The following is a 21263-nucleotide window of genomic DNA, read 5'->3' on the forward strand; positions in this document are numbered from 1 at the left end:
TACACTGTAAAATATCCCAGAATTCCACACAAACTTGGACTGTGCAAGCAGATATAGCAAGTATTTCAGATGTCGTTTATTTGGTCCATGAGATGTACAGTATAGTAATAGTATTTGAGTCTTACAAAACAGCAAATATAAATAACCTGAAACTGTAACAATACACAAAATTTGCTTCTTACATTGACATACCAGGCAGTACGTGCTGAAAAACTTGAGTAAATTAACATTGTTTTACAGTAATGTACACAGTGCCAGCTGATGTTTAAGATCAGAGAGTTTAAACATAGCACTTCTTATTTCTGTTTTTAAAGAATCTGCTATCTCAAATTAGTTGAGGGTGTGAAAAATGATTAGATCTAGGCTAAAAATATTTTGTGTCTAGTGAAAATAAAAATCTAATATTTATAAATCTGGGTTTCAAATGATGACCCTTTACTAAACAAGAGTAGTTTTTTGTCCTAATGAATTATATCTAAACGTATTTACATAAAAATAACATGCTTTGTTTTCATGACTGTTTAAACAAATACTTATGTTTAAGTATTTATAAACTAAGTTTCTACTACATTTAATATAGAATATTGGAAAACTTCTAAGATTCTATTGAAATGAGTGCTTTACCATCAAGAGGAATGGACACAAATTCTGTAAGCCAGTGGTGTGATTCTCCCTGGGAACAAAGGCCATAAAAATAGTCTAGTTCTGGACATTTAACACACCCCAAAGTAATATCTTATTGTATATTATCTATATCATTCTATCATTGGGTATTTGCACTCAGTCTAGTGCTATTATGTCATCTTGCTCTTCTGTCTGGTCTGTACGCATTCTCTTTGTACTGACATGCTCTCTATCTTCTAGTTTTCTCTTGCGGTTTTTATTTTCCATATCTTCATCAGTATTGCTCGAAGGACCTTCATCATCAGAGTCAACAATCAATACATCATCTTGATCTGGAGCTAAAAAAAATATCAATTGGTATACTCTAAAAACTGACTATTTCATTTAGCACAAAAATAGAAAAATACTTTCAATGCCAAATATGCACAGATTGTTTTTTGATAAACCATTCTGACCCTGAATGTCCAATACTTTTTTGTTGGGATAAGGGTTAATTGGCAAGATCTCTGTGCACATGCAAAGTCAGTATGAAATGTACATATGCCCTACGTGCAGGTGTTTTAAGTCAAGAATTACACACTTGAGTCCTGGTCCATCTTCAACTTTTACTCGTAGTGAATAAACTAGAACTTCTACTAACAATCATATTCCATAAGAGTGATAAAGAACCAGGAATAGAGAAAAAGAACAGACAGGAAGCTGTGTTAACAAAGAGCTAAAAGAGGACAATGGAAGATGTAAAGAGAACAGAAAGGATACATTAGAAAAGAAGATTTAACTTTTAAGAACCTTGTTTTCTATATGAATATAGTGTAGAAACTTTTTTCAACATATTTATAAAAATTGCCTCTATCTAAATTTGAAATAATTCTGATCATGTTCTAATGCTTAATTTTAATTTAGAAAAAGTAATACATTAAGTGGCATGGGAAAGTGATCACTTTTTTGCACATATATTTTGGGTAGAACCACGAAAGTCATATGAACTTCCTATAAAACAGAATACACGTATAATAATTTCTACACAAAACAAGTTTTCAGTTTCATATAATCTGTGCTTCTGTGACACCTCTAAGTGCATAGTAGAAAGTTTAAAATATCTTAATTCAAATTTTAGAGTCCCATATCCATTTGAGTTATTTCTTAAACTATTTAGGATACCTACAGACAGACAGACATTCTAAAACTGCAGGAGAAGGTATGGATATTTTTCTGGTTAGCACATACTTCTTTCACCGCGCTTTGCTTAGAGTGGGAAAAAGGAGGCAGTGTGTCATAGTGCCCAGAGTACTGGACTTGGTTTTATACCCAGCCCTGGTACTGTCTTAATGGCTGACTTTGGGCAAATCACAGCCCTCCCAGTGCCTCAGTTTCCCCATCTGTAAAATGGGGATAATACAACTGCTTTGAGATCTGCTGATGAAAATTTAAAAATTTAATAAAATTTAAGAGCTAGATATTATTGGTGTGTGTGTATATATCTAGCCATACAATTGATTTTTTTGATCAAACTACCACCAGCATCAACTAGTTCAAAAGTGCAACAGAAGTAGTATTTACTTTGTGTGAGTTTATAAAAATAATTTTATTTATTCACTAACATACAGCATGACAACATGATGAGTCTATTTTACACAATCATTGAAAATGACACTCTAGTCCTTTAACTGTCCTATGTCTGCAACATCCTTTGCCGTTAAACATCTTCCTTATAAGAAAAGCTATTCAAGTAGTTTAGATTTTTAAAAGTTTACATTTAAAGATAAAATATTAACATTTTTAATGATAGTCTCAAAGGTTCATTTTTTACTATTTATATGTTACATACACATAAGATGCCTTCATAATAGGTATTTTGGGCCCCACTGCCATTTCACATTAGAAACACTGACTTAACTTCAAGTCATCATGTAAAGGACACTTATGTTTTAATTGTAGTGCACAATCAAACAGGTAGGTTTCTAGTAAAAGGAGCATTTAATTCAATTGCATAAGTATTCTTTACCTGTTGAAGTTGATGGCTGTGCTCCATCATCACTACCATTGGTAATGTTCTTAGAAATTGGTTCTGATGGTTTGGGGCCAACTTTTTCAGGACCATCTCCAACAACTTCAAATTCTACATCTTTTCCTAGATCTTCACTGTGGAAAAACCCATAGGCTTTTAATCAAACATGTAAGCATCCACACTGGTCTTTTCATAAACAAAACCACATACGACTCCATTACTAAGAGAGCAACATGTAATTATCAGAATAATAAACAGAAAAGCTGTTCAAGCTCCCTCCTGACTGATATGCTTTTTGTATTCACATACACACCTTGCTTCAATGACCTGTCTGGGAATGCCTCTTCAAATAACAACACTGAGGGAAATAGTCATTTGAACATTTTTCCTCTCAGTTTCCTTCAATTTAAATGCCCATTTTCTGTGTTCATCACAAATGCCGAGTGAATGAATCTATTTTATAAGAATGTAAATAATTTACTCAGCTTCCCCACCACATAATTATGTTTACCTTAGTTCCAGAAGCATTCTATACAGATAAAAAAAACAAGCCAAGATTTTCAAATGACTACTGATTTTGAGCACCAAATATGCAACCCCTTATTCTGATTGCAGGTAGTTAAGTAGTCAATCAATCTTCCATTTAGTTAGTAGTTTTTAACATGAAGTCCAGAAAGCAATACCTCTTTTCTCCTTTGAGATCCACTAACTGTATTTATTTTACACATACATTGTATTCTTGTTTGTGTTTCATAAAATTGTTTAATTAAATTAAGATCTCTCCAAGTTCCTATTCTTGCAGTAAAATTGTCAATTATTTCAATCCAACAGTAAGACACATGTTCCCAAAGTCTTTGTATGTTAGTCACTTAATGTTTTAAACTTGTGTGTTTTAAAATTCTCCTTAGAACAATTCTATAGAATATATATATGTAAGAAAACAAATGTTCCAAAATCCTTACCTATGAAGCACATTGATTAACAACGTATAGTCCTGCAGGAAGTCATCTGCTTGTAGCCGAGTGCCATTCCGAATTCCAAATTCTGATAACTTCCTGTGGTTATTTGCTATGAAAACAGTGAAATATTGTACAGAATTTATTTTTACAAAAATTCTGGTAAGAACTAGAATTAGTGCTAGTACTTCACGGAATATTAGTTTGCTTTTTAAAACCAGTAATTCACTGTAAAAAAATGAGACTGGTAAAGTACATTTGATTTATTTAAATAAAATTATACCTATATTATAAAATAATTAAAAAAGGCACAAATATACATTACAGTTGTATAGGTAGAGTTTAAAGCATAAAGCCAGAAGATTCAGCCTTCTCATTCATTTTCGTCCCATTTTCATATACACGTTATAACCCTTATGATCTCTCCAATACCTTGGCAAAACAGAATAAAGGAACTGAGAAACATTTTGATTCCGTTTCCTGATTGCTCTGCATCCAACTTAACCCTTAATATCTTTTAATACATTTATGCATAACTTCTGGGGAGGTTTTTGTTTTATACATAGGATTACTAATAAAAAGGTTAAAACAACACTATACTAAGCCATCTGGACTCAGTGCAGTTTCAAACAAACCAGAATCTTAGTATGGACATACCTTCTGTTTCTCCTTCCTCTGAAGATATGAGAATAGTCCCTTTTCCATCATCTATCTGTACATCTGGTGCTACCATAGCAAATTTTTCTTTCACTATCTGAAAGGATAAAAATGACAAATATTGAAAACTCTCTTTTAAGACCAATAATTCTTTCTTGAGGCATTTGCATTTAAAGCCTATTAAACATATATCTTATTCATTTGATCAAATTAAATTCCCCCACCATAACTGGAATCTCAAAGACTCAGTCAATACAAAAAATGTCTACAGTATGTAACCGGGGCCCTCTCTTCTAGGTGTTCAAGTAGGTTTTTTTAAAATCTAATTTTGAGATACTCAACAAGACACAGGATGTTATAATGGATTACTTTCACTGAAAATTTACAAAATTCAAACGTTCTTATACAATGACAGTATTGTATACGCAGCTTTTTCCGGTAGGATTTAACAAGTCAGTTTTAATAATCTGAGGTATTACTAGCAATACAGGGAGGGAATTTTATTTCATTTTCTATTTCTTAACAAAATTAATTTCTGAAACTGACATTTGTCTATAGACTTCTCCTAGAGTTTGAAATGCAAATTAGAAAGTATATCTAATCAGTTTGAGTTCCCCTTTCTCCTCTTAGTACCATAACTGCTAACCTCAACATACCTTAATAAAAAAGGTTAAAATATCAACAACATTTTGTAGTATAAGAAGTGTACTTAACCTCAGATTTAAATTTAAATTTAAATAAAAAAAATGCAAAGGCTAGGTAAAAAATGACATTTAAGGTTTCGGAGTCTTTACCTTATCCTGTAATGTCAACACAGTAACCTTGTGTACATTAAGTTTCACTGTAACTTCTGGTTTACTTGCACACACATAGCAATTGGGATTTGGAGGATCCAAGGAACAAGGAACAAGTAGCTTCTTTCTTGGGTTTGGTTGTTTGTTTAGAAAAATCTTTGAGGAAGAGGGTAAAAAATTATGGTCAAATATATAATGAATAACTTAAAAACAAAAGCAAAAATGTTATCTCACTTACCGTTCTACAATGCTCTATTTTTCCTGATAAAATCTTCAAACCCTCCAGCACTATCAAACCAGCTATCACTGCATTAGTTGTAGCTATAGCAGGGATTATATTTCCTGCCATTGCTGCAAAAAAGCAGAAGTAGGTATTTTTTTTTTCCAGTGCATGAACCTTTTAAAGAGTGCTAGAGAAAAAAACTTCTTTTAATGAAGTCATTATTAATTTTATTCTTACACTTGATATCAAATCTGCTCTTCATATTCATGCTGAAAATGTGCATCCTGAGGTTTGCAGCAGAAGTAACAAAATCCATTGCAGATGGGTCATCCTGCCAACAAGTTTAACAAAACATTTTAGAATAGATTTTAAATTGGAAGAAATGTTTGCAAAAGCCTATTACCGTAAATACAATTTGAGAGATCTTGTACAACACTCAGTAATTCAAATTGATGCATTTCTTCTTTCAGATAGTATTGTTTCAACTTTTAGAAAGTGTGGTACTTTAAACAAATATAAATACTAAGTATTTTCATTTTGTAAATGTATTTACATAATGCTTTAAATGTTCAAACAAATTCTAGACCTGAAAGGTTGCCGACCCCTGAAGTGGTGTGCCGAGTCTTCATTTATTCACTCTAATTTAAGGTTCAGCGTGCCAGTAATACATTTTCACATTTTCAGAAGGTCTCTTTCTATAAGTCTATAATATATAACTAAACTATTGTTGTATGTAAAGTAAATAGGGTTTTTAAATGTTTAAGAAGCTTCATTTAAAAATTAAATTAAAATGCAGAGCCCCCCGGACAAGTGGCCAAGACCCAGGCAGTGTGAGTGCCACTGAAAATCGGCTCGTGTGCTGCCTTCGGCACCCATGCCATAGGTTGCCTACTCCTGTTCTAGACATCAATCCTCACAGCATCCCTTAGAGTAGGTGAATGTCTTATCTCCAAAAAGAGATAGGAAAACTGAGGAAGGGCAGGTAAGGTGACTTGCCCAGGCTTACAAAGCAGGTCAGCGACAGAGCCAGGATTAGAATTCAGAACCTCCTAATTCCTAGATCTGTGACCATTCCTCTACCACACTAGCATCTCATGAAAAAATAAAGGTATCTCTCTCATTCACGTCAAAGTCAAACCATGGAGTTCAGGATTCTACTTTTATCAAATAACTGCCAATATGGAAAGACCCTAAAATACAGCATAAAGCATTTTCCTGTATTTGGTGTTGTATGTTTTCAACTATGAAGAAAAACAGTTTTGAATTTATGGCGTTTAAGTGAAGATCCTGATGGTATGCTGATGCATAGTAGCTTGCAGGATTAGCGCTTTAGTGGGAATTTTTTTTAAAAAGTGTATTTTCAATTAAGACGTTATATTATCTATTACTAATTTGACATCTTAACTGCTTGTTTTTTTTTAAATCTGTGTTTTATTGAATGCTGTGTAGTTGTAGCTATGGCAGACCCATGATATTAGAGAGATAAGGTGAGTGAGGTAATATCTTTTATTTTGTCTTTTTGTATAATATTGGATTCACTGATAATTCAGTCTGAAATTTGACTCTTCTTATATATTGTTTCTATTAACAGCTTTTTGTTCCAACCATATTTTTTTTTCAGAAATGGCAGTACAACAATCCAGATCTTTTACTATACAAGTTTACTGCAGAAAGACTATTGTCCTCTTTTTGGCATAGCCGGACATGAGACACTGGATGTGGTTTAATTAGGCTGCAATTTTATTCCTAAATGTCTGGAAGTACCTAGCAGATAAAATTGTATAGTGCAGGTAATTCCAAAATCAAGTACATATACCTGGCGGGTACAGGGCTGCTGTCCACATTCCCACTTACCTATCCTGGCCCACAGCAAACCCACTGCTAGGATCTTGCCCCCTCCTCCCGAATAGAGTGTGGGAGTGGGGGCTATAAAAGAGCAATAGATTTGTGCTGTACCAGTCACAAGAGTCCTGAACCCCTGCCCCTGTTTCCGCTCCTTTAAGGAGTACCTCCTTTAAGTCCCGTAACAATTTTATCTGATCACTGTATCCCTTCCCTATGGAGTACTTGCATGAGACAACCACCCCAAGCTTACATACCAAGTTGCAACATCACAACCTAATCCCCGCTAACATTTTTTGCTCCCCAACAAAGCCTCCAACCAGCTTTAGGGAAGGCCAAAAAATAAATAAAGCCCCCTTGTCTAGACTAATCTGCATGGACATAAGTAGTCCTGCCTTTCTTCTGGTCGCCTGGGGAGGATGGTTAACATCCCCACACATGAACCTGCCTCTGGCCTTTTCTGATTCAGCAGTGGGAGCCATTGTCTGGCATAAGTGTGGTGTCATTTTAAAAAGAAACTCTCCACTGTTCATTTCTACTCAGATAGCCACAGCTCACAGACGATCACATTATTTCTCATGTTCAGACAATAGCCAGATCAACTCTTCTATTCCTCTCTTTTCTTTAAGAAAGTTTCATAAAATATATCATATGTCTATGGTTAGAGTTTTGCATTAGCTTTACACAATAATTGGCTCTATCTTTACATCTCTATGTAAGGGCCTATATTGGTGAGGAATTAAATGGATATGACTAATAAATTCAGTATCTGCCATTGTTGTTTCAAGTGCTGTTGTAGCCATGTTGGCCCCAGGATATGAGAGAGACAAGGTGGGTAAGGTATTATCTTTTACTAAACCAACTTCTGTTGGTAGATGGAACAAGCTTGAAAGCTTGCCCCTTACACCAACAGAAGTTGGTCCAATAAAAGGTATTACCATATTTCTCTTTGACTAACAAAGTAAAATTATTTTAAAAGCCACAACTGGAAGTGACAAAACTGCTCCACATTGCTCTAGCAGATGTGTCAAATTTTACTTCCAAATACTTGATCCTTCCGCTTAATGTGTGACCAGGGGTAAATCCATTGCTCTTTTATATCTGCCTCTCCATTCAGGAGGGTGGGGGCAAGGTCCCAGCAGCGGATTGGCTGCAGGCCAGATGGGTAAAGCGGACAGCAGCCCTGCACTCCCCCAAATATAAGTACTTCATTATGGAATTAACTGCACTGTACAATTTTATCTGTCAGACTGTTTTAACTATTGTTGTACATTTCTGTTAAAGGCTAAGTACAAACAGTCATTCACACGAGTAACCAGATCTATTTTTTGTTCCTAGAAGTGCTGCTCTACGATCAAATTAAGCCTTTAATAATTGATTAGCATGTTTACTTAGCATATGACCAGTTCTTATAAATCTTCTGAACTAACCTTATCCCATATAAGCTCAGCTCCATCACCCTTTTCAGCTAGGTGAACTCTCAGAGTTTCAACACTCTTTGAAAACAGACGTGCATAGCTCTTGACATCTAGAACCTGTTGGTCTTTCAGGCCTAAAGAGGAGTCATTCTGTTGATCAGACTTGTTTTTCTCTTCAAAATGAAAAAAAATAAATTTAGATTACAAATATTTAGGAATTTCACAGAAGTCTTCTTAAAGATGTCAGATTTGCCAGTTTTAGTAAAATTGTACTCCATTTAGAAAACATGCAATTATAAACCACAAACTAGAGTGACTGAAATAGTATATAACAAATCTGCACTTACTTCTGCATTTTCAAAAGCTAAATTGTATATATTCTTATCAGTAAGACAGCTGAAAACTCAAAACTGCTGTAACTAATACAAACACAGAAGGGAGTCCGATGACAATCTCAGTATGATCCATTTTTATTGTCAAGAATGAAGTATAAACAACACTTGATTGTTACAGCTGAGGATATCAGTGTATTATATGAGGCTTCACCCGAATCATAGAATATCAGGGTTGAGAGAGACCTCAGGAGGTCATCTAGTCCAGCCTCCTTCTCAAAGCAGGACCAATCCCTAGACAGATTTTTGCCCCAGAACCCTAAATGGCCCCCTCAAGGATTGGACTCACAACCCCAGGTTTAGCAGGCCAATGCTCAAACCACTAAGCTATCACTGACATACAGTTTTTAAAATGAGAACTATAGAATTGTGTACTTAAAACCTGAAACAGCAAATGCAAGTCAACTTTAGAAATGCATTTTCATTCTCCATAGAAACAGCAAATCTTCAAAGAATTAAATAATGTCAAAATCAATATTTTTAATAGTTACAATGATATGGGAAGTGCATACAGTTTTATATGGTTGAATTCTTAAAGTATACCATACAAGAACAAACCGGGGGGGGGGCGGGGGGAGATTACCTTGATTCTGTACTTCGGTCCAGTCCAATGGTACAGGAGGTTTCCTTTTTTTCCACAGTTTATCCATTGTCAATAGATATCTAATATCATCTTTGAAAAGCTATAAAATATGAAAAATGAAAAGTAAAGATATGTACCTTGTTTTACTTCATTTTAAAATCTACTTTAAGATTAAGAGTTTGTGTTTCTCCACCAGAGAGCACTTTCAGCCACAGTGATTACAATTATATAACAATTCCCCTCACTTCAAGAAGGCACAAAGGGGAAATAGATACTGAAAAGTTACTCCCAATCCCTGCCTTCTAAAACATTAACTATTTTATGTAAAATAGAAATAAGCTGTGCTTAGCACCCAAAATATTTTACCACCCATGAAGTGTCAAGAGAATAGTGATACCACACAAACACACACTGAAGTAGTCATTGCAAGTATGGGCACGTGTGCTGAAGGGTATTTTTACCTACATGCCAACTTAAATAGTTCTCTAATTCTAAGGACCATGGTAACTGCCTGCACTGCTTAACATCACAGTCCTTAACGTGCCTGTTCCTAACTTCTGTCCACTAGGGACAAGAGTTTGGGGAGGGACTCTAAAACAGCATATACATCCCTGCTCCTGGGACTGGTTGTACCCAGAGCACAAAGGAGAAACTTCTCATCCTCAGACTTGCATCTGCTTATGCTGAAGAGGCTCCCCCAGAGCTCAAAAATATTTTTAAAAAGGAAAAATTAAAAAACTAACTTAGTTGTAAATTTAACTACCATTTAGACATTACTCTGGTGCAACAGAGGCAGCTGGTAACTGTCCTGCCACTGGAATACAGAGAAAAGGTAGGACCACAATGCTACACTAAGAACTACTGTCAGAATATGTCTTCACTACCAACATAAAAGTGCTGCCACGGCAGTGCTTTAACACGGCTGTGTGGTTGATGCACCAGCACTGGGAGACCTCTCACCCCTACGAGGGAAGTAGCTCTCAGCGTTGGTGCACTGTCTACACTGCCACTTTACAGCGCTGAAATTTGCATGACTCGGGGGCAGGGGGGTGTTTTTTCACATCCTTGAGTGAGAAAGTTTCAGCACTGTAAAGTGGTAGTTTAGACAAGGCCTCAGTGTCATATCATGATTATTAAATAATTAGATTTGACTGCTAACTTAAAGCATCCAAGTTCAAAATTTTTGCTCAAGTTTATAATAATGCACACACTTTAAACAAAAATACATATTCAGAGCAAAACTACTACCTTAGTGAAAAGTTTAACTGGATCATATCCAGTTGATTTAGCCCATTCCTTAGTTGAAACACGTTTAATATCACCATCTTCATTAGATGCTCTAGCTCTGGCTTCTGCTTCTGTTGGCTCCCCTATAAAATTAAAGATTGATTATGTTTCTGAATTTAAAAAAAGCAAGTTGTGACCCAAAATATTTTTCATCGTGGATAAACTAAAGCTATCCAGGGAATAGAACTGAACATTCACCTGTCTTTGAACTATTCAGAGGTTTTTTCTCTCTGCAATCCGTTGGCCTATCAGAGAATCCAAAAGGAGAAGGGAAAGTAGACAGTCCTCAGGATCATCTTTTACTAGACTAATATTAATTGAATATCATACAACTAGCTGTAAAACTGAATAGGACATTTTGATTAACACAACTGATATACAATGAAGTTACTGATTTATGTCACTCACAGGCAGCTTCAGGATCAGCTCTGTCAGGGGATACTTCCTGATCAGCATCTTCTTCACCAAACAACTGACTATGTTTTAAAAAGCAAAACACAAGATCATCATAAGATAATTGTTCTGTAAGTAGTTACTTATACCTGTTTTTTTTAAACCTGTCATAAAAAAATTAGTGATAGATGCTTTAATAATTCCAGTCTATTCTACTTGATCATCACAGCTGTGTTAAATCTAGTATTTATATTGAGAAAAGCCACCACAGCTGCAGTGGGCAAACTACAGCCTGCAAGCCACTTTAAGCCAGCCCCTGAGCTCCCACTGGGGAGCAGGGTCTGGGGCTTGCCCCGCTCCGGCGCTCCAGCTGGAGAGCAGGGTTGGGAGCCGCACCATAAGGCTCCCAAAAGCCGTGGCATGGCCCCCGTATAGCTCCTATTGCATAGGAGCCAAAGAAGGGACACGCTGCTGCATCTGGGAGCAGCTTGAGGCAAGCCTGCACCTCTGAGCCTCTCCCCACGCACCAATCCCCTGCCCCAGCTCTGATCCCCCTCCCGCCCTCCAAACTCCTCGGTTCCAACCCAGAGCACCCTCCTACACCCCAAACTACTCATCCCCAGCCCCATCCAGAGCCTAGAACCCAGAACCCTCCCCCGCCCTAACCAGGAGCCCCCTTCCTGCACCCTGAACTCCTCATTCTGGCCCCATCCCAGAGCCTGTACCCCCAACCAGAGCCTTCACCCCCCCTCCCACACCTAACCCCAGTTTTGTGAGCATTCATGGCCCACCATACAATTTCTCTTCCCAGATGTGGCCCTTGGGCCAAAAAGTTTGCCCACCCCTGCACGATAGGATAATTTATCAGAGCTTCTATAGCATGGAAGTGTGATGTATATACCAAATTTATTTGGACCTCAAAAATGATACAGAAAATACTCTGAGAGAGGAGCATACTTTGAGAAAAGAACAGACTAATTAAAAGTAAGCCATACACAGTGTGACAGTCAGTATTCCATATTCATTCCTTTTTCAAAACTATGACAAATTTTGCACAAAGTATGCCTCATGAGGTATCATTAGAAAACTCATAATTTGCTGATCATTACTGTCCCAGTACAATGTGCGCCAAAATTGTATATAAAGTTATAAGATTCTACTGAATGATGTTACCAAGACATATTCCAAATCTGGGGAAGCAGTCACAAACCAGTTCCTCAGAGACGTGTCAACAAAATCAAATAGACCATCACCTGGTTAAATGGCCATTCTTTGGCAGGAAAAAGGGTGAGAATGAGAAATTTACATGTTGGTAAAGAAACAGCTGGAGGTTCCTGTCCCCACAGACTCTCTCTCCCCTGAATCTCTGCTGGAGATGATTCTCAAAGAGGAGGAAAAGAATAAGAATGAGAAAGAGATGCCCCAAGTTGTTCCTTTCTCTCTCCCCACAGCAACCACAACACCTGAGGAATAAAGAAACAGCTTTGGACTGAGCAGGGAATCCTGCCTGAAAGGAATTCTGTCAGTATGACTGCCAGGACATGTGGTGAGAGAGACCTTTTGCTTTGAATTCACTTACCTTGTTAAGTTAGGTATTAGTTCCGTTTTTACCTTCTATTTCTTTGTAAACAATTCTGACTTTTATGCCTCATTACTTGTAGTTACTTAAAATTTTTATTTCTATTATTAATAAACTTGTTTTATTATTTTATCTAACCCAGTATGTTTGAAGTGTTCAGGAAACTTCATTTGGGATTTGTGCATTTCATTTTCTATTAATGAAATGGACTTTATATGAGCTTGTGTTGTCCACGAGAGGACACACTTTTGGGGAAAGTCTGGGACTGGGAAATTGCTGGTGTTGCTCTGAAGAGTAATTCAAGAGCAGCTGGCCATAGCACTCATACAATATAGCTGGGAGCAATTTACATGCTGGAGGTTGTGTGGGGGCAGACCAGGAGTGACTGCTCTCACTGCAAAGCAAGGTAAAAGCACACAGGCTGGAGAATTGAGGGGACACAGCTGTTAAACAGTTCAGATTGTACCCTGGGTAATGACACACACAGTTATAGGGCATGAAAACAAAATGCCCATAGTCTGGACTTCTATAGAGCTGATATAAAGTGAAGAATGGAATTACATATGGAAAGTTCTTACAAACATGGACTGAGACATTAACTAGTCCCATCCTGCAGTAGAGCTATTTATCTTTCCCATGAACAGAAAAAATCCAGAATATAAAAGTTCATCTCATGGCAATTTTGTTTTAAGGCTGCATGACCTAAACTCTTGAAAGAACACCAAGACCTCTGACTGGGAATGTATATTTGAAACAAAAGGCAAGAAACTATCAGAAAACACCTCTCTCTCTCTGTTCTGGGTAAACAGGAAGCTAGACTCATCTATCATGTAATGCAGTTTATAACTGAAAACAAACTAAGGCACAGAGGGAGTTAGTATTTGTTGCCTTTCAAATGTCTGTTGAGAGGGTACTGCCTTTAATACATTTCCCTCAAAGCTTACGATCTTTACTGCTATCAACCAGTCAACATGAAACGAAAAGAAAATGTTTGTAATAATAAATCTCCAGCTCAGAAATTTAGCCCTGAGGTCATACTGAGATCTTGCAGGTAACATCTAATCTTAAATTATGTTCTTTTCAGCAAGACAATACAAAGCTAAATGGCACTGTTGTTTCCTAAATGGAAACAAATGAGCCGTAAAGCCAAGTTTCCCTTAAATTACCTCCTCATTTATATAACTCAAACAATACTGTGTCTATCCCTTTTATTTATACTGAAATAAGCCCGTGCCTCTAAAAAGACAGCAAATTTCTTCAACCACTGAAGTAATTATGGTAGCAAATGTGCCTTGGATTCCCACAAAACACAATTTATAATGAAGCAATAGGCAAACACACATCCAATCAACTCATATCAATGTGCCTAAGAATTTTTTTTGCCAGTTTCTCTCGGTGATACTAGAATATCAGTCTGTTTTTAGAGTTTGTTCTATCGTTATGTTAAACAGATTGGGCAAGTTATCAATATGTTTTCAGTGCATTCCTCAAAAGTGGTAGAAGTTTGGAAAAGAAAAAAGAATGCTGTAAAGTAATTTTTAATTTGCCTATTTTAATTTTTTCTCAATGGAGATACATTTAGAAATTAGAAAATAAGTGTGCAGTGTGATAGCTATTTTCTTAAAATATGTTTACTTACTTGAACAAATACTTTGCCCACACAATGCAGTGGATAGGTTCTGATGGAGTGTTGCGAATTGTGCAGCCTGGAAAAGTCTTCTGAGTTGGTTTAGGATGACATTCATAACACTCTGTCACTCCCTATAGATTCAGGCAAAGATAACTATTTCCGTAAGTCACACTGTGATGGCTTTGTTATGGTATTCATTGTTAAAAAGTGACAATGTTAGCATTATCTTGATAAACATAAAGGACATTATCCAGCCTATGCTATCCAAAGAATCAACGAATCAAATAACAACAAAACGTTATACCAACTAACCTTTTTGATAACTGTTACTTGTCCAAGGTAGCCTGCAGTTCCACTTTCTATAAGAGGAACATCAGCAGCCAGACACATCCTGTTCACATGGTTACGTGCAGCTGGAAAAGAAAGCATTCAGGATTAATTTGAATATTAACTAAAAAAGAATGTTTGACTTGGGAAAGGCTGGAGACCAGTTTTCTGCATAATATATATCTGCATCTACCTCATTTAATTATACACACCACCATGCCTCTCTCATAACATCAATCTTTCAGTTAGTACAATACATTAACAGCTGTTTTTCAACAAGAAACCTCCAACTAAAATGTAGTTATGTATATACATCAAGGGGACCTTCCTATCATAGGGGGGACACTTTTAATTCTTAGCACTTACCATATACGCCACTGTTCATTTTCAAAGTCCAAACTGTACAAACATGAAGTATATGTTAAAGCTGCCCTAGTGAAGTAGGTAAGCAGTAGCTTCATTTTGCAGGTGGTGAAACAGAGATAGAGCCTGAGTGACTTACCTGAGGCTGCAAAGGGCATTAATGTCAGAATTGACATCAGATCACTGTAATTTTTAGCTTCTATCCTTATATGTGCCAGTCACATTTCTTTCATCTCAGAAATAAAGCCATAAAAAAAGTAGGAATCTCACCTCTGTTATCCAAAGCATTCATAACCAATGTGAACTGCCGGAAGAATTCTACATTATAGTCAGGGCTGTAGAAAAGAAAATTTTTTAAAACCAGCTTACTATATGGCTTTTGGTTATTATGGCACAGCAGAAATTCTACACATACAAACAATGTAAGCAGAAATATCCATGTGATAAATTGCACAGACATAAGCTAAGTTTACCACTCACCTTTAACTACTTCATCTGTCCTCTGTCCAATTTAAAGTCTCATATTCCTCAACCCTGTGGGGCTAGGAATGGGAACATTATACTACTGAAAAGGAGCTATTCCAAGCTTCCCTACTGGACTTTAAAGTCCACTGTTTTGGGCTTCTAAGATATGACTTTTTTTGTTTAAAAATGCTATTAGTTATAAGTTATTTTGGAAGGTTTTTTTTCTAAATTAAGTTTTAATTTCTCTCTGGGATATGGTATTTTTACTCAAACACACAAACTTTTAGAAATGTTTAGAATAATATACATAGAATATAATAGAATAATATACAAACAAACAAAATACATAACCACCAACTGCTAAAAATAAAGAACTACTTTTACTGAACCGCATTATTTATTACCTATTATTATTGACAATTAGTCAGTCTATAAAATTATTGTCTGATGGTAAATGTCCTCTGTAGTGCCACTTCAAAAAAAAAAAAAAAAAAAAAATCAGACCCATGATCCAAAGCAGAGTGAAAATCCTCCTTTTAAGTTCTGGAGCAGTAGTTAACTCACCAATAGTATTTCCAGAACTGTGCAAATTTCTGCCAATATTAACCATTATAACTCACAAAAATCTTTTCAGCCAGAGCGGGACACAATGCACTATCCAATAAGTCCCCATTTAATAGTTATGAAAAAACTTGTAAACAGAAAGCATGATGTGCATATAAATTCTACTGAAAAAAGGGGGGAAATAATGTCTGATAGTGAAAGAGGCAAATTTAATACGCAAAGAAATTTTCCAAATGTTGAAGGGTTTTACAACTAATAAAGGGAGGCAAAACAAAAAGTTGAACTATAAAAATGTATTTGACAGCATCTTTTAATTCACGTTAACATTTTAAACCAAATACTATAGTGATGTTGATTTAGTAAATGTTATAACGTTAACTGTTAACTCGTTTATAACATTTGAAACCCAATTAGAAAAAACTTCCATTTTTATTCAAGGCAGGGAAAAGGGGTTGGTCGGAGAAGAGAACTATATTCCGGAAAATACATTTAATGGTTTTAAAATTTTAGGAATGAAGAAAAAGAGTGAAGCTTAAAAAGATTTAAATGTCTGTGTGCCAACAATTAACATTAACACAACATAAAATGTGGTATTGAAGGAACTGGAAAAACACAAATGAAACCATTAGAATTACTCCAGAAAAATGTATTTTGTACTGTATTGATCTAGTACATTAAAGACGTTAACTGTTAACTAGATTTTTAAATATGTTAACTGTTGACACACAGAGCTAGGATCAAAGTATGATTTTAAGAGTGTTTCACAGGTATAAGAGTAGAATATGCAAATGTGTTAATCTCCATGCGTTAAAGTGTTCTTCTGGTTTTTATTAAGAACTCAACATACTTTTAAAAAATATTCAAATTACACATTTATCCATTTAGCACATGAGGCTCAAGCAGAATTCAACGTTCTAGAACAGTGTTTCTCAATGACCAGTCTGTAGACTAGCGCCAGTCCCTGTGATCTCCCTGACACGGTTTAGGAAGGCAGAAAGCTGGTCCCTGCTATCAAAAAGGTTGAGTAACACTGTTCCAGAAAACTTCCACAACGGTTGACAAAAGGAGAAAATGGATACAAATATTTGAATAAGTATCATTAAAAGAAAATTTATAAGTTCAGGCCCAAACTCAAGTCATTCAGTTTGCTCTAGCCTCACATTTATAGCTAATTTTTAAATATTTAGTAATTTTATAAAATCTCAAGCTACCAACAAACATTGCATGTTTTAAATAACTATATATACACATATATGAAATTCCTAGTAATAAGAGTATTTAAATAAAATTTAAGACAAACATACTTCATGATACTGTCATGATAAGCTATAATATTAGCTTCTGGGTAAAACTGTAACACGCTTTCCTTGGCAACCTGGAAAAAAACAAAACAATTGGTACTCCAATATTTCTACCTTATATTCAAGATCCAACAAATCTGCAAACACTACGCATTAATACTGGGGTTTAATTTTTTAAAATGAATAAATAGTGTATCAACTAATACTTACTCCCTCAATTATTTTAGAAAGCAGAAAAGAATATTACAAGCTATATATGAACCATACATCTTCAACATTGATCTAGTACAGGGGTAGGCAACCTATGACATGCGTGCTGAAGGCGGCACGCGAGTTGATTTTCAGTGGCACTCACACTGCCCGGGTCCTGGTCACCGGTTCAAGGGGCTCTGTATTTTAATTTAATTTTAAATGAATCTCCTTAAACATTTTAAAAACTTTATTTACTTTATGTAAAACAATAGTTTAGTTATATATTATAGACTTAAAGAAAGAGACCTTCTAAAAATGTTTCAATGTATTACTGGCACGCGAAACCTTACGTTAGAGTGAATAAATAACGACTCAGCACACCACTTCTGAAAGGTTGCTGACCCCGATCTAGTATGTACAGTAACTATTTTAATATTCCACTAATAACATGAAAGATGTGCATTTTATTTAGAAAAGTGTAAGATTTCAAAATTTTCTCCTTACCTGTGCTTTTGACCTCCCAACATGTTTCTTTTGAAACAAAAACTGCCTGTTCAGGTTGCTGACATCAATAGTATCCAAATCAATCTATAAGTACATAAGAGGCAGCCATTTCACATTTACAAACTAAACAGATCAAAAGCAGCGTATGCAACATTAAAATAGAGCAGTTCTTCATGCTATCTTAAGAGAACACAATTTTCAGATCCACTTTATCTAGTAAAGTGCAGAAGTGAAAGTTCTTAAACCAATATTAACTCAGTCACATCAGGTATGCAGTAGCTTCTATTTCTCTTTTTCCAGATGAATGTGTAGCATAGTATATTTCAATTTACATCGTGACACAGTAGCCTTCACTGCAGTCTAATACAGGGATTACACAAACTAGTAGTTCCACTGAGCAAGTCTGCATACCAAAAACTGATCACATTTGAACAGTTTTGAAAAACTGAGTTAGACAAAAATGCTGACCATAACTTAGCAATCAGCATAGAGGACAAATCATATTCAGCACGTCACCTAACTTGATTGTTCAATATTATGTTCAACATTAAAATTCTGTTAGACAAACCTGCTGACATCAATTCCTACTCATGTCATGAGGCAGATTAAAACTATATGCCAGTAAATACCCAAAATATGCAACATGCCCATACTGACCACAGTACTAATTCCTAAGAACTTTTACATTTTCATTTTACTGATATTGGACAAAAAGTAATTTCTTTGTAAAATAACAAAACTATTTTGCACAATAATTATAGCTTTGCTCTCATTCTCCTCGTCCACTCCTTAGCCCCTTTCTTCACGGTCAAATTTTGATACACTCCCTCAAACTGCTGTCAAAGAGAGAGAGAGAGAAGAGTAAAGGGAACAAAACTAAGGAATCAGGGTCCTAAAACGTGGGCACAAGCAAAATACTAAACATGCCAGTGGAAAATTTACCTGTTTTATAGCCCTTGATTTTCCAAGGCAGCCACAACAATCTTTGGAACAAAACTACTTGCTATTTTTCAACAAGAGTCCAATAATTACAAGGTGAGGAAAACACAAAAAATGCCTCACAATGACGAAAAATGTTGATCTTTGTTCTCTTTGCTAGGCTTGGTTCACTGGTACAATATTAATGTTAACTCCATCTGGAACATACTGAAATAAATGGGACTACTTGTGGAATAATGTACTAGTGGCTGAAAATGGCAATGGGTCTGGAAATCAGTTGCCAAGTGTCAAAACATGATTTCAGATAAAAGCTCCTAATTTGGTTTGTTAAGCACATTTGGACATGAACAAAACTTCTCAGAACTAAACTTAAAATCTGTGTTTTCCACACATTTTCAAACTTTGTTTATAGCCATATGTACAGGTCAAAACAGTGATGGATATAAGACAGGTGCCTAACAGACCTGCTAAATTTATAATTTGGCTTTTTAAAAAAAGTTTCTTCACAAATGCCTTACATGATGGTAATGAATTAAGAGCTGAAAACCAGGTTTATTTGGAGACATTAATTTTCTGCCCAAAGTGCTAACAGTCCTTTTTTGTCTTCCCTTTTGACCCTTCTATTATACTCCTGTTTAGAGATTGGCATCAGGAAACAAAAGTGAAAGCAATAGCCCGAAGTAAGTATCAGGATTGGATTTTCAAGACTGACAGTTTTACAACTCAGTATCTAAAAATAGAATTTCACCACCCCCATTTCCCTTTTAGTGTCACCCAGCAGAGGACAACAGCAGTCTGTTCAAAATATTAACATCTCTACTAAAAGACAACAAGCATTAAGCAAAAATTAACACTGATTTTTTGCTAAGATTTTAAGGGGACAGCTGAAAAGTGGCAAACATGATATGCTATTCCCCACTTGAGTTTTTTCTACCAGCTTTCGGAAAAGTGAAGCTTCTACTTCGCATGTGACTGTCTTTCCCCCACAGGGATTGTACAGACGGCGATGCCTTCCCATGCAGGTGAGATTAGCGAATTCTCAGGTTTCCTAGAGAGCGAGAGCTCTCACTCTAGTCTTCAGTATTTTCTGGACAGCCGATCCCTACAGTACGCCAAGCGCACACCATCGTTACACTGGATTTGATATTGGGGGTTCCCGGGCTCGGAACTTTATTTATTTTCTGTCAGGGTTTCTTTTCACACAAGCGGGAACTACTCCCCATCCGCCCAACGCAGGCCATCCCCCTTCAGCCCTGCCAAGCCAGCTCCCACCCACTGCAACCTCTTCCTCCTCCAGCCCCGGGCCCATGCGCAGGGGGCCCTGCAGGACGGTGCCGCCCCTCCCTAGTGCCTGCAGCTTTGGCGGGTAGAAGCAGTTTGAAACACACAATGAGGGGGGAGGGGAGCACGGCGCACGCTCTGCCGGCGGCCCCGCGAGCTGTTTCCACCCCCACAAAGCGGGCCGGGCTCGGCTCCCTCCGTTCCCCTTTCACCAAGCCCGTATCCGCTCCCCAGCCCCAGTTCGCGCTCCCCGCCCGACGTTCGCTCCGGCCCCGGGCCGCACCACGTCGATGTTGTTGAAGCCGGTGAGCACCAAATCCTTGAGCAGCTCGCAGCCGATCCCGCCGGCTCCCACCACCAGCAGCCGAGCCCCGGACACTGCCTCCGCCAGCTCCCTGCGCAGGGCGCCCGACACCGGCACGGACATAGTGAGGGGGAGGCAGCGGGCGGGCGGGCAGAGATTCCGCGCGTCTCTCCTCAGCGCCGGGCCGCGCTCGGGACAACGACGACGAACCGCAGCCCACTCTGAAGCAGCCTCCGCTGCCTGTAACTGTTGCAGCGCCCCCTGCCGACGGGGAGGAGAAAGCGACGCTCTGAACACCAAGAGCCCATAGCGAACGGGCCTAGTGTGGCTTGATAGCCAAGTAGCGACAGAGGCGGGTGGAGACGCGAAAGGGCCGGGTTCAGTTCCTGTATTGTACACGAGCCTACTCTGGTGAAGAGCTCAGAAAAATGGCTCCTGGTGGGCTTGGGTCACGTGCTGCTCAGGGTGACAAGGGCTTCTGCCCTCTCCCAGCTGGAATCCAGTGACTGCAGTCCTGTCCTCCCCCGCAGTTGTGTCTTCACTGCAAAAACAGAGATTGGGGAGGATTGCTAGGTGCTGTGAAAACCGCCTTATTTTAAGCAGAGGCAGAGGGGGTTCCAATGCTTTTTAATCTCAT

General features: G+C 37.3%; 1 protein-coding gene across 1 annotated transcript; it reads right to left on the reverse strand.

The window, feature by feature from the left end:
• Positions 1 to 54: 54 nt before the first annotated feature.
• UBA2 (ubiquitin like modifier activating enzyme 2) lies at positions 55 to 20839 on the reverse strand. The gene is made up of 17 exons (XM_032766694.2): positions 20606 to 20839; positions 18103 to 18186; positions 17410 to 17480; positions 15347 to 15411; positions 14699 to 14799; positions 14396 to 14517; positions 11193 to 11260; positions 10746 to 10867; positions 9498 to 9597; positions 8535 to 8695; positions 5500 to 5593; positions 5278 to 5390; positions 5040 to 5195; positions 4246 to 4342; positions 3595 to 3700; positions 2630 to 2766; positions 55 to 962 (listed from the first exon to the last, which is right to left on the reverse strand). The coding sequence occupies exons 1-17, from the start codon at positions 20747 to 20749 to the stop codon at positions 781 to 783; spliced, it is 1923 nt and encodes a 640-aa protein (XP_032622585.1). The 5' UTR covers positions 20750 to 20839; the 3' UTR covers positions 55 to 780.
• Between the last annotated feature and the right edge of the window lie 424 nt (positions 20840 to 21263).

This window comes from Chelonoidis abingdonii, chromosome 19 (assembly GCF_003597395.2).
Source record: "Chelonoidis abingdonii isolate Lonesome George chromosome 19, CheloAbing_2.0, whole genome shotgun sequence".
NCBI classification, from domain to species: Eukaryota; Metazoa; Chordata; order Testudines; family Testudinidae; genus Chelonoidis; species Chelonoidis abingdonii.

Coding starts and splice junctions, on each gene's coding strand:
- UBA2 (XM_032766694.2), bottom strand. CDS start 20,749: ATGTCCGTGCCGGTGTCGGGCGCCCTGCGCAGGGAGCTGGCGGAGGCA. Junction 14,518..14,698: donor AAGTAACAGTTATCAAAAAG/GTTAGTTGGTAT, acceptor CTGAATCTATAG/GGAGTGACAGAGTGTTATGA. Junction 5,391..5,499: donor GAGCAGATTTGATATCAAGT/GTAAGAATAAAA, acceptor GCTTTTTTGCAG/CAATGGCAGGAAATATAATC.